This window comes from Pristiophorus japonicus, chromosome 3 (assembly GCF_044704955.1).
Source record: "Pristiophorus japonicus isolate sPriJap1 chromosome 3, sPriJap1.hap1, whole genome shotgun sequence".
NCBI classification, from domain to species: domain Eukaryota; kingdom Metazoa; phylum Chordata; class Chondrichthyes; family Pristiophoridae; genus Pristiophorus; species Pristiophorus japonicus.
In genome coordinates this window covers 241,591,086-241,605,711 of record NC_091979.1, presented here as the reverse complement: position 1 = coordinate 241,605,711, position 14,626 = coordinate 241,591,086, and the positions used below count along the sequence as shown (strand labels likewise).

The following is a 14,626-nucleotide window of genomic DNA, read 5'->3' as shown; positions in this document are numbered from 1 at the left end:
ACAGAGACATGAGGAAAAACCAACACTAAGCCAAAGGAGAGATCAGGAGGGGTGACCAAAAGCTGGGTTCAAAGGAGTAGCTTTTAAGGGAGGTCTTACAGAAGGTGGAGAGGCTAAGGGATTTAGACAGACCCTGCCATTGATGGAGCAAAGAGAAGGAGGGATATTTATTTAGTTATCTGTTTCCTGCACCAGCCATCATTGTAGCCTTTTCTACAAAATTCCTATGGCAAAGGTCCTTCACTACTGTTGGAGGGAGAAGATTTTATTTCATGGATGTGAAAATTGATGCCAGAAAGAAAAGGACCAAGTTTGAACCTATTGAGCCATTTAAGCTTTTTACTGACCGGTTTCAGAGTTGCAATTAAAAGGCAATTTGTTTTTTCCATTGGAAGCCAGCTTGGATTTCATTAGGTGCGGTTTATAAAGAAGCAAAGTGTTAGTACTGGGCACGTTGTATGTCAGATTTGCTGATTGAATGTCTAGAAAGCCAAGAGAAATCAGAGTATGGTCAAGGCAGTCTTCTTGTGTCTTGATGTATTAATCTTGATTTTTTTCTAAGTGCACTTTGATGGTAGAAATTTAACATTTGCTGGAGATTTAGGGGTGATTTTCCGATGGGCTCTACACCTGGGAGCTAGTCAGGCATAGTGTGATGTGCCTGGCCAGACCTGAACCTCTGCATTTGTGGGCCTGCTGCCCCGGCAAGGCTTAGTGCCTGCAAGCGGAGGAGGAAAGTCTGCTGTTGCTGCAGATCTGAGAGGCCTGCAGTAGTAGCTCTGTGGTCAGAGCCTTCTGGCTGCTGTCCCAAAAATAGTAGTCGGAAGGCCTCCTATACCAATCCTGGCCAAGGTTCATGAGGTTGATTCTTGAGATGAAGGGGTTGTCTTATGAAGAAAAGTTGAGCAGGTTGGGCCTATACTCATTGGAGTTTAGAAGAATGAAAGGTGATCTTAGTGAGAGGTGATAAGATTCTGAAGGGGCTTGACAGGGTAGATGCCGAGAGGATGTTACCCCTAATGGGGGAATCTAGATCTAGGGGGCATACTTTCAGAATAAGGGGTCGCCCATTTAAAACCGAAATGAGGAAGAATTTCTTCTGAGGGTCGTGAAACTTTGAAATTCTCGACACCAGAGAGCTGTGGAGGCTGGATCATGCAGATATTTGAATGATAAGGGAGTCAAAGATTATGGGGAGCGGGCAAGGAAGTGGAGCTGAGACCATGATCTTATTGAATGGCGGAACAGGCTCGAAGAGCCGAATGGCCCACTCCTACTCCTATTTCTTACGTTCTATGTTCTAGGATCTGGGCATAAGGTCCACTTCTTCTGGGCACCCCGCTGACCAACTATGAGCAAAGTGAGGTACAAGGGTCAGAAACATTGCTTTTCACCTCATTTCAATTACAACCTCTATCTTTTGACTATTGTCACTCTGACATCGTGGGTTTCTGCCCCTATTTCCTCTGTTTTGAGCCCAAGGAATAAACGCTCCCCGGGCAGAAATCACAGAAAAATTGGCCCCTTAAAAATTTCTGGTCATGAGAAATTGTAAGTGTTACTGACCAATAGATGGTGCTGTTAGCCATTGCTCAACAGCAGTGCGAACAAACTTTCATAATGAAATTTCTGCTTCACTTCAAATGAAATTATACGCTAACTAGGTCGCATAGTGGTGAGAAATGTTGTGAAGTGTATCAGCAGACAGGTTTTTAATGTTAAAATGGTCCTTTCAACAGCAGCCATATCTCACCAGCCTTGGAACCATTTTCGAAGTGTAATGGTTATCGTAGCACTTTGGATCATCAGCTGTTTCAGCTGATAGCTGGCTTTGTCAATATAATTTAGCTACTTTGTTTTATCAGAAGCATACCAATCTGTTTTTTTTTGCAACTAGCATTTACGTAAAACTATTTGCAAGATAACAATTGAAGGTTATCATTTTATTTGTCTTCAATTTTTATGTGTTACCCAGTCGCTCGATCGCCATCACGCAGCAACGGATTACAGAGGTCAGAATCAGTAAATCGAACAGAACGGACTGAATTTGGGGGCAGTTCCCACCAGATCAACCTGAGTAGCTCTCACTATCTTCCAGATTACTCTGTACGGCTATTAAACGACCTCCAGTTTGTGAAGGTAAAAACTTTGTTCTGTGTTAGCGATCCTGGAAAAGTATGTTTGTTTAGAAACATAGAAAATATAGAAAATAGGTGCAGGAGTAGGCCATAGGCCATTCGGCCCTTCGAGCCTGCACCGCCATTCAATGAGTTCATGGCTGAACATGCAACTTCAGTACCCCATTCCTGCTTTCTCGCCATACCCCTTGATCCCCCTAGTAGTAAGGACTACATCTAACTCCTTTTTGAATATATTTAGTGAATTGGCCTCAACAACTTTCTGTGGTAGAGAATTCCACAGGTTCACCACTCTCTGGCTGAAGAAGTTTCTCCTCATCTCAGTCCTAAATGGCTTACCCCTTATCCTTAGACTGTGACCCCTGGTTCTGGACTTCCCCAACATTGAGAACATTCTTCCTGCATCTAACCTGTCTTAAACCCGTCAGAATTTTAAACGTTTCTATGAGATCCCCTCTCATTATTCTGAACTCCAACTATATCGCTGTGTGGATGGCAGCTGATCATATTTGATAATGCTTAGTGACAAAATTGTATGTTGCCATAATTGTGTTAGCCAGGCCAACCGTCTGACCAGTGCATCCCTATACATGGGATGGTGAACTTGAGGCAATTGTGCAAATGTAAATCATTGGCCCTGAATTTGAGATCAGAGGTGTACCAGAATACACCTGCGAACCTAAAAAAAAATCCCAAAGTGCCTGGTGTCTCCGGAGGCTTGGAGTCTTCAGGTCCTGACCTTCCAGGCATATGTCTGCCTAAAGGCCCACGGATCCCAGGGACGCGGACAGTTCGGAAGAACCCAGGGATCACGTGGGCCAGGCCAACCAATTAGAAAGGGGGATTCCTCGTAAGCTTATGGGGATTCCATTTACAAACGGAATCCCCATAAGCTTATGAGAAAGCCCCAAAATGAAACACAATTCTAATTTTTAAAAAAAATTCCCATGTTCAAAATTAATTAAAATTCCCTTTCATTAAACATTTAAAATAATTTATTTTAAAAATTATTTATTTTGGCCCAATATTTACATGAACTAATTTTAAAGGTTTTTATGTTTTAATTATTTTTTTAAAAATGTTAATTTAATATTTATTTTAACCCTTGCATTGAAAGAAGCAGGCCTTACGCTTGCTTTTACCGGGCATAAGGGTTTCGCGGGTTTTCATTGGGCAAAATAGCCCAACTCTGCACCAGCAAAAACATTTTTGGAGTGCATGTGGTCAATCTGTCAAGGAGAAACTTGACAGATTGCAAGTTCCGGGTTTTCATGCATGCGGAAACCTGGACCTTGCGGGGCCATTCTGAGGACTTCCGACGTGCGTATGCTGTCATTGGCCCTGTAGAATCCAGGCCGATCTTTTGACTAATCTTAACATAGCCATCAGATTTTTGGCACTAAGGCTGTTTACATGAAGTAATAAAAGCAGAAAAAGCTGGAAAAACGCAACAGGCCAATCAGCATCTGAGGAGAGAGCAGATAGTCTATGCACATTCCAGGTTCATACTCCGCTTTAAAACTGAAAAATTATGGATAGGCATATTGATGTGAGCAAAATAAAAAATGTGGAAACAATACAATCAAAGAAAGAGGAAGCATCAGTGAAATGATGTAGCAAATCATCTCAGTCAAATAATAGACAGAAGCATTGAACAAATAATCATTAAAAGAAATGAGGAATGTGTCAATAGCTGAGGAAGTGAGAGGTCTGAGGAAAATGGTAGCGATGGAAAACCCAGGGCTTGGGTATGAAATTAAAACAGATTTGAAAGTGAGACTATGGCTCCAGTTACTGACATCAGTGTTCAGACCAGAGGATTGCAGGGCGCCGAGGAGAAAGATGCAATATTGTTCTTGAGCTTGCATTAAGCTTTGTTGGAAATTGGGAGAACTGTCCCACAGACGAGTCAAGCCTGACATAGTCATACTCACAGAATCATACCTTTCAGCCAATGTCTCTGACTCCTCCATTACCACCCCCGAGTATGACCTGTCCCATCGGCAGGACAGACCCACTGGGGTGGCAGCACAGTGGTATACAGTCGGGAAGGAGTAGCCCAGGGCACTGACTCCGGACCCCATTAAGTCTCATCGCTTCAGGTCAAGCATGGGCAAGGAAACATCTTTCTGATCACCACCTACCACCCTCCCTCTGCTGATGAATCAGTACTCCTCTATGTTGAACACCACTTGGAAGAAGCACAGAGAGTAGCAAGGGTACAGAATGTACTCTGGGTGGGGTACTTCAATGTCCATCACCAAGAGTGGCTTGGTAGCATCCCTGCTGGCCGAGTCCTGAAGGACATAGCTGCCAGACTGGGCCTGCGGCAGATGGTGAGCAAACCAACACGAGGGATAAACCTACTTGACCTCATCCTCTCCAGTCTACCTGTCGCAGATGCATCTGTCCATGACAGCATTGGTAGCAGTGACCACCACACAGTCATTGTGGAGACGAAGTCCCGCCTTCATATTGAGGACACCCTTCGTTGTGTTGTGTGGCACTACCACCATGCTAAATAGGTAAGATTCAGAACAGATCTAGCAGCTCAAAACTGGGCATCTATGAGGCGCTGTGGGCCATTAGCATCAGCAGTATTGTACACCACCACAATCTATAACCTCACGGCCTGACACATCCCTCATTCTACCATTACCATCAAGCCAAGGGATTAACCCTGGTTCAATTAGGAGTGTAGAAGAGCATGCCGGGAACAACACCAGGCATACCTAAAAGTGAGGTGCCAACCTGGGGAAGCTGCAACACAGGACTACATGCATGCTAAAAAGCAGAAGCAGCATGCTATAGACAGAGCTAAGCGATCCCACAATCAGCGGATCAGATCAAAGCTCTGCAGTCCTGCCACATCCAGTCATGAATGGTGGTGGACTATTAAACAACTAATGGGAGGAGGAGGCTCCATGAATATCCTGATCCTCAATGATGGCGGAGTCCAGCACTCAAGTGTAAAAGATAAGGCTGAAGGGTTTGCAACCATCCTCACCCAGAAATGCCGAGTGGATGATCCATATTGGCCTCCTCCTGAGGTCCCCACCATCACAGAAGCCAGTCTTTAGCCAATTCGATTCACTCCCTGTGATACCAAGAAACGGCTGAGCGCACTGGATACAGCAAAGGCTATGGGCCCCAACAACATCCCGGCTATCGTACTAAAGACGTGCTCCAGAACTAGCCACACCTCTAGCCAAGCTGTTCCACTACAGCTACAACACTGGCATCTATCCTACAATGTGGAAAAGTGCCCAGGTATGCCCTGTCCACAAAAAGCAGGACAAATCCAATCCAGCCAATTACCAATTGAGTTATACGGAGCACAAAGGAAGGTGGTTGTGGTGGGTGGAGGTCAGTGATCACAGCCCCAGGACATTGCTGCAGGAGTTCCTCAGGGCAGTGTCCTAGGCCCAGCTGCTTCATCAATGACCTTCCCTCCATCAGAAGTGGGGATGTTTGCTGATATTGCACAGTGTTCAGTGCCATTTGCAACTCCTCAGATAATGGAGCAGTCCATGCCTACATGCAGCAAGACCTGGACGACATTCGGGCTTGGGCTGATAAGTGGCAAGTAACATTCACACCACACGAGTGCCAGACAATGACTATCTCCAACAAGCAAGAGTCTAACAACTGCCCTTTGACATTCAACGACATTACCATCGCTGAATCCCCCATTATCAACATCTTGGGGGTTACCATTGACCAGAAACTTAACTGGACCAGACTCTCAATACTGTGGCAAAAGGAGCAGATCGGAGGCTGGGTATTCTATGACGAGTGTCTTGCCTCTTAACTCCCTAAAACCTTTCCACCATCTACAAGGCACAAGTTAGGAGTGCGATGCAATACTCTCCACTTGCCTGGATCAGTGTAGTTCCAAAAACACTCAAGAAGCTTGACACCATTCAGGACAAAGCAGCCTGCTTGATTGGCACCACGACCTTAAACATTCACTCCCTCCATCACAGGTGTACTGTGGCTGCAGTGTGTACCATCTACGAGATGCACTGCAGCAACTTGCCAAGGCTTCTTCGGCAGCACCTCCCAAATCCACGACCTCTACCATCTAGAAGGACAAGGGCAGCAGGCGCATGGGAACACCACCACCTCCAAATTCCCCTCCAAGTCACACACCATCATGACTTAGAAGTATATCGCTGTTCCTTCATCGTCACTGGGTCAGAATCCTGGAACTCCCTCCCTAACAGCACTGTAGGAGTACCTTCACCACACGGACTACAGCAGTTCAAGAAGGCGGCTCACCACTATCATCTCGGGCAATTAGGGATGACCAATAAATGCTGGCTTTGCTTTCGTTTTAAAAATCATTGCGCTAGAAGCCGGCCCCATCCCAAAAACAGACCGCGGCCCAGATCGATTTAATCAATATTGTGAGTTTCCGTTAATTGCGCCTGTTTTGCTGGTCTTCGAGGAGGCTCTTAGAATTAAGCTGGTTCTTCCCCTCCCCTATACAATGATCAGTAGCTTGTCAACCAGGTTTACACATGTAGAATAGTCACTTGGCTGAGGTTCCAGAGCATGGCCATGTGTTGAACTGTACCCCAACACAAGTCAGTGCTTTGAGAGAGGTGGGCACATGGCATAAAACTGGGATGGGGACATAATTTATAAAAATTCTAGGTGAGGTCTACAAACAAAAATAAATGATATTTAACTTATTAAATTGAGAATTGCTCAGTCTTCCCTCCTGTCGCCGCCATATTTCTCCGAGAACCTGCAATACTATGGTGTGTTATAAAATTGCATGGCTTTCTTTCTGCTCAGATCACGAGGATGCAGTACGTAAATGCAGTAGCAGCAACACAAATGGACATTTCTCCCCAGACCCCTGAAGTCGAATTGCTGATAACAGAATCGACAAGTAAAGACCAAACCACTAGCGGGTCCACCGATAGCACTAAGTTGTTGCGTGAGATGAACCATGTGATTCGTAAGTCACTGAGTCATATCCTTGATGAGAATTCAGTATAGCTTACTTGGATGCCCTGCGCCCTTAAAAGTGCATCTAGCTTGGATGTATCGGTGCATTGACAGACTTCAGCGCCAAACATTCTGGCTTTTATTTTTAATTTATAAAGGAAAAATGGAGATTTAAAACCAGCTAACCACTCTGCATTAATTGAAGCAAGCTTGTTCATTTGCACCTCGATTTATGGCTGCTGTTGCTGTGGTATTTGATATGTACTTTTAAACTTCATATCCATGGCCATGTAACTTTGGTTGTTTGCCCTCCTTATTGCCCACTGTACCTTAAACCCTGCACTGACTCTTGCATATGTTTACAATGTCTACGGCCTTACACGAAGCATTAAAGGCTGATGAACAGTATTTGACTGTGAAAAATGCTGATTGCACAAAAACACTTGGAATGCTGCATTGCAATGCACCACAAAGGTTGTGTATTTTTTTTCTTTGCCATTAGTTTATGTTTTGCCATTTCTAACTTAGCCTAACTGCATGCTTTTTAAAAACTATTTCTGCACCTTGTGTTTAAAGCCATCACTAACATGGTAATGAACTGCTGCCGAGAGTTTTCTGTTGTAGAAGGGGGAGTTGTTAATTTAATCTGCTAATGATTCCCCTCCTCCAGTGCAGCATAAAACATACGGGACTGTTCATTATAGTGGACAGATAGTGATTCCATTTTAACTATAATGCCAACTTTTGGAAGCTGAGGTGGTTCTAAAGATGTGCATTAATACCTAATCTTTCCACCAATGGATTGCTCCTTAATCTGTTCACTAACATTTATTGTCTTGTGTTAAGCTATGTGATTAGTTGACAGTGTGTTACTGGAGTTCAACAATTATTCCATATTTCTGTTTTGCAAAACTGATGAGGCTGCCAGACTTTGTGGTGGTTACAGTAAGGACCTCAAAAGTGTTTTTTTTTACATTCACTGAATGATTATCAATGTACTTCAGTTGTGACATTTGTTATATTTTTCTATTGCTTGATTCTATAATGCTTTGTACACTTTTGTTGGATTTATTGTCAACTTCATTGTTAATATTACAACTCCATTGTTGGGAACGGTAGCTTAGTGGTTATGTTACTGGACTAGTAATCCAGACACCTGGACTAATGATCTGGAGACATGAGTTCAATTTAAATTCAGTTAATCAAAAGTCGTATCAGTAATGGTGACCATGAAACTACTGGATTCTTGTAAAAGCCCATCTGGTTCACTAATGACCTTTAGGGAAGGAAATCTGCCGTCCTTACCCGGTCTGGCCTATATGTGACTCCAGACCCACAGCAATGTGGTTGACTCTTAACTGCCCCTCTGAAATGGCCTAACGAGCCACTCAGTTCTCAAGAATGTGGCCCACCACCACCTTCTCAAGGGCAATTAGGGATGGGTAATAAATGCTGGCCTTGTCAGCGACACCCACATCCAATGAATACATTTTTTTTTAAATTATATCATATATTGAAGTGATGCCCCAGGCTAATGTCAAGGATGTTATTTCATTCTTTCAGATGAGCATAAATGAAGTCAGATTCAATAGCATTGCAGTAAAGAACTTCAATGTCCCTATTTAAATGAAGTCAATAATATTGATTTTTTTAGCTAATTAGTTTGAAATTAGTTTACAAAACTGGATAAATTAATTTATCTTCAGCTTGCATTTTGTTTCAACAATTTTTGGGGAATAAATTACAGCATGTCAACTAAATCTGGAATTTCCCAATAAGTGCTATGAACACAACAGATAATTCTATTGATCCACTGTTGTCTATGTCCAGCAAAATTAGTCACAGTTCATTTTAGCGACCAATTTTCAACACCACGTAAAAACACGCAGCTGTTTTTGATTGATGACTTTTATTGCTTCATTTTTCAGCTAGTTTTCAGAATTAATTATGTTGACTTATTCCTTGATTTTTAACTGATTTGGCTAGTAACTGCCCTCTCCTATTGTGTTATAGTGACATGAATTAGCCAACAAAACATCAAGCTTGTCTCGACTGCAAGCTTACATCTGTATAAAAAGGGTCAATGTGATGTGGTATCATTTTCTCAATGAAAGTAGCCCGATATTACAGAGCATTATAAATGGCAATTGTGTATTTTAAGGAAGAGTATCCCCTTCACTTGAACTACATTATCAGCTAAAACGATGAACATTTCTCCTATTTTAATTCTTTTTCAATATTCCAATCCAATTTTGAAATATTTCTTGTGGGTTCTTATTATTGATTTCCACCTTGCTATTGTTGTTCTTGCTTAAATTTACTTGACACTTTGGGTATTGATGCATTTTTAAAACCAGCTTGTATTTAGTAATAAGCTAACATTTTAGGCTGCATATAGGGATACCTGCATAAAGTGTCAGCTGTGGCCCAGTGGGTAGACTCTCGACACTGAGTCAGAAGATTGTGGGCTCAAATCCCACTCCAGAGACTTGAGCACAAAATTCTAAACTGACACTCCAGTGCAGTTGGAGGAAGTGCTGCACTGTCGAAGGTACCGTCTTTCAGATGAGACATTAAACCAAGGCCACGTCTACTCTGTCCGGTGGATGTAAAAGATCCCATGACACTATTTTGAAGAAGAGCAAGGGAGTTATCCCCAATGTCCTGGCCAATACTTATCCCAAATGGATCCCAAGTAGATCTTTTACGTCCACCCGAGAGGGCAGACGGGGCCTCGGTTTAACGTCTCATGCAAAAGACGGCACCTCTGACAGTGCAGCACTCCGTCAGCACTGCACTGGGGTGTTTTCTTATGTGCTCAAGTTCCTGGAGTGGGAGTTGAACCCACAACTATCTGACTGAGCCATGGCTGACACACAAAAAGGCCTTGGAGAGGGTGCAGAGGAGATTTACCAGAATTATACAGGGATAAGGGTCTTCAGTTATCTGGAGAGACTAGAGAAGCTGCAATTGTTCACCTTGGAGCAGAGATGGTTAAGGGGAGATTTAATAGAGGTGTTCAAAAATTATGAGGCGTTTTGATAGACTAAGTAAGGAGAAACTGTTTCCATTGGCGGGTGGGTTAGTAACCAGAGGACATCGATTTAAAATAATTGGCAAAATAACCAGAGGGGAGATGAGGCGAAAAATGTTTTTTTTAAAATATATATTTTAATAAAAAATGTTTATGCAGAAAGTTGTTGTGACCTGGAATGCATTGCCTGAAGGGGTGGTGGAAGCAAATTCAGTAGTAACTTTCAAAAGGGAATTATATATACTTGAAAAAGAAAAAAGTTGCAGGGCTATGAGAAAGAGTGGGACAAGATTAGCCCTGATGAATTAAAGCAAAAGTGCATCTTAACCAGGCTGCCAGTAGTTTTATCATGTGTGGCCACCACTACATTGAATGGCCTCCTATTGTACCTTAAGAGTCGTAATAGGCCACCTGGTCCCTCGATTCTATGAAAAGGTTTCACCCAAGGTACTAATAGGTATGGTGCCATCTTTACCTGCAGGCTTCAATTGTGAGTTCTTGGAGATGAGGAAGGGACATAGGAAGCAAAGGAATACCAGAAATTTGGGACAGTACATTAAAACAAAGGGAGGAAAGATGAATTAGGAAGCAAGGAATTACAATTGGAAGGCATTTTGAACGTGTAAATCACGGGAAAGATAGAAAAGGTCAATAAACATTAATGGAGGAAGCTAAAAGTTTCAGAAAGAGCAGTGAAATTTCCAAAGACCCAAATAAAGAGAATTAGAAGACCAAGGCTTTCCAATCCTCGAACTCTCTATCCCTTTTGATTGTGTTTGGCATGATTTTTGGTGGCTAGTTTCTGTGCAGTGGTGGCTACACATGGTAAAATTACTGGCAGTCTTGTTAAGATGTGCTTTTGCTTTCAATCATCAGAGCTAATCTCAATATGCATTGTTTGTCAGTGTTTGCCATGTTCATACTTATTCAAATTTGCGAATAGCATTACATAAAGCTTGCAACTGTACATAAATTCTGAATATATGACTTGAATGGAAAGAGAGGAACCAGTGATGGTTTGAAGTTAAGCTTGAAGCACAACTAACACAATATTGTTCTAATGTTCACATTAAGGGGTGGCAGTAATTCAGCACAGTCATCAAAGGACACGTCTTGACTTAGTCAGAACTCGATATTGCTTAATCTGGCTTTTGAAGTGCTGCAACGTTTCAAAAATGATCTGAAGGACTGCATATCATAAAATATTTTTTTGGGAATGGGGAAGTGTTTATTTGGCGGGGGGGTTGTGGGTGGAGGGGGGAGAAATATAGATTTCCCCAGTGCCATTGCCTTTTTCTGGTTTAAATTAATTTTAAAATGGCAAACTTTATAAACGGTGATTTCCAAGAAGGTTAATGCAGAGCATGCCAAGGATTTGTTTTTCTAAAATATTTGATTACTGTATATGCTGCAGGCCAACAAAAGGGACATTTTCTCTTTAAAGGTGAAGAGTTGTCAATACAGTCTACTGTTAACTTGAAGTTGCTCAAGTTGAATTGCTGGATAATTCCAATCAGAATTAAAAAATCCCCCCCGCTCCCGTTTTATTCCAATTGCTTAATTTAAATTAGGTAATTTTAAAATTTCTATTGCAAATAAAAAACATACATTGACAACAACATTGAGGCTGTCAGACCCCGCCCGCTAATAGCAACAGCTGCAGGTGGACACGTGATCCCTGCTGAACCGTCACATTGAGCAGCAGGGACTTCACATAAATGCTTTAGTGTAATATCTTGTGGTGTTCGCATCTGTCTGCCGTTGTCATTGCCCGTATTAAATGGGGCCACTGCATAATGTTTATCTGGAGAAATTTTCCTTTGCAGGCAAAACAATTTCTGACGGCACTGAGACTTCTGAGCAGTAATTGGATGCATAGCGCTAATGCAATTAAACTGGGAATAAAGCGGTAGATTACAGCATTTGCCAACATTTGTTTAATACTGCTCACTTTTTGTGTGTGTGTCTAGTTTCAAACCTGTTACAGATAAACTTTAATTGCATGACTTGCACTTTGTGGATGTTGTCATTCTATTTGGCCAGTTTTATTTACACCTTGTTTAAAGATGTCCCGTTTTCATTGTTATGCACTTTTTCCCTGGTCAACATTTAATGATTTCTGTGTGTTCCTTCCACTAATAATTCAAACTAATTTTTGCAATCGATCATAAATCTTTTTTCCTCTCCAGCGTTTAATTGCACTTGCTTGTTTATCTTCATAAACTTATAACCTTTTTGTACCAAAAATCGGTGAGGGCAACATTTTTTTTAAAGCGGAAGCGTCCAGTATTCTACTTTCTTTTCTCCCCCCCCCCCCCCCCTAATTTTCTCCTGTCCTTCCCTGAAGGTAGTGACTGGGTACCATCATCATAGGCAGTCCTTCGGAATTGCCCACACCTGAAGTGAGTTCTCTGGTGGCTCAACAATCCAATACGAGAGCCACAGACTCTGTCACAGGTGGGACAGATATTCGCCGAGGGAAGGGGTGTGTGGGACTGGTTTGCCGCACGCTCCTTCCGCTGCCTGCGCCTGACCTCTTCACACTCTCGGCGTTGAGATTCGAAGAGCTCAATGCCTTCCCGGTTGCACTTTCTCCACCTAGGGCGGTCTTCGGCCAAGGACTCCCAGGTGTCAGTGATGATGTCGCACTTTATCAGGGAGGCTTTGAGGGTGTCCTTGTAACGTTTCCGCTGTCCTCCTTTGGCTCGTTTGCCATGAAGGAGCTCCACATAGAGCATTTACTTGGGGAGTCTTGTGTCTGGCATGTGAACTATGTGGCCTGCCCAGCTTCAATACTGGGGATGTTAGCCTGGACGAGGACACTGATGTTTTTGCGCCTGTCCTCCCAGGGGATTTGCAGGATCTTGCGGAGACATCGCTGGTGATATATCTCCAGCGACTTGAGGTACCTTCTGTACATCGTCCATTCCTCTGATCCACACAGGAGGGCGGGTATTACTACAGCCCTGTAGACCATGAGCTTGATGGTAGATTTGAGGGCCTGGTCTTCAAACATTCTTTTCCTCAGGTGGCATAAATGCTGGGAGCCCTCCAGTACCTCAACCAAACTGGCTGTTCTTCATATGTCAGCTAGATAGTAATTGCTGCTGCACGATTAAACTGTGGCGGGTATTATGGCTAGCCAGATACTGTCTCAACCTGATATCCAAATGTGTGTGCTTTCCAGCAGCGGTTACTGGCTATTAAGCAGGAGTAGGAACCTGGCTGATTTTTTTTTTGTTTGTTTCCCCTATACCTTGTTGTCTAGGTGCGCTGAGGCCAACTAACATTCCACCACCAGCGTGGTTCAAATCAGTTGACTCAGCACAGGCTAATGATCAACATTGGGGCCTCCCTGACCTGTGTATGGCTCATCATGCCGTTTATTCACCCACTAAGACATTCGAAAACGATGCTGCTATTTCCGTTGATAAACTCTATATCCGCCTTTTATAGGAACACTGAGATCTATAAAACCAGTTACTGTACATTTTATGCCAACGATGTGATTTACTCGAGTTCCAGAATTGTAGAATTTTAATTTTTTTAATACTGATGCTATATGCAGGAAATTCTAAACATTTACATTTTCAACACGATTCAAATTGCAGGACCCGTGAGTAAGTGGCAAGTGTTAGCAATGCTGCATCAGATACAAACCAGGTAATACGTCACCAATGCTTTATTTAACTTATTGATTTGTTCAATGAAAAATGATTGATGTTTTGGAAGGGTAAGCAGAATAAGCTGCACGGCATGTTAGAATGACATTTCGTCCAAGTATTATGATGACCTATTGCGATACAAATGATCACATTGCATCATGTGCTTACAGACCACAACCACCTCCCACTGCTTGCCAGGATGCCAGTCTCTCCCCGGCCTCCTGCACACTTTTATTTTTGTTGCATCTGCTTTGTTTATGTTATTTTCTGTTTGTGGTTCACACAAGACATCTGAAACAACCGTTGAAATGCACTCGGACAATCCTTTCATAAGAACATAAGAAGCAGGAGTCGGCCATGTGGCCCCTCGAGTCTGCTCCACCATTCAATAAGATCATGGCTGATCCGATCTTGGCCTAACCTCCGCTTTCTGCCTGTTCCCCATAACCCTTGACTCCCCTTTAGTTCAAGAATCTGTCGATCTCCGCCTTGAATATATTCAATGCTAATTGTTCCTGACATTGTATACTTCCCAAGTTGGATAACTGTGATCAATTCTAAATACTGAATTAAAAAAAAATTGAAACATGTTTTTTAACAGTGAGCACAATTGAATTATTCATATTATAGCAGTTAATGAAATTTTGTGAAAACCAACTGAGCTGTGGTTGCATTTAAAGCATTACTATTTTACCTTCTCTTCGCCCTCTTGCAACCTTTCCTGCTTCCCTTCCAAAAGAAGCTCCCAGATTGAACTACAGGCCACCAAAAAGAATTAATTTATTTTTTAAACTATTTTTTTTTAAATGCTGTGTCTGGGTAAACTTTTA

General features: G+C 42.5%; 1 protein-coding gene across 2 annotated transcripts in view; it reads left to right on the top strand.

Moving 5' to 3' along the window:
• Positions 1 to 14,626, top strand: part of LOC139260195 (metal transporter CNNM1-like) — a 151,631-nt gene that overhangs the window by 126,997 nt on the left and 10,008 nt on the right. The window contains exons 6-8 of one of the 2 annotated variants that reach the window (XM_070876468.1): positions 1,976 to 2,139; positions 6,942 to 7,107; positions 13,743 to 13,859. In XM_070876468.1, coding sequence (XP_070732569.1) covers positions 1,976 to 2,139; positions 6,942 to 7,107; positions 13,743 to 13,798 — 386 coding nt within the window. In that variant the 3' untranslated portion in view covers positions 13,799 to 13,859. Of the gene's footprint in view, positions 1 to 1,975; positions 2,140 to 6,941; positions 7,108 to 13,742; positions 13,860 to 14,626 lie in introns of those variants that run through there. The other variant, XM_070876469.1, reaches the window with a different exon arrangement.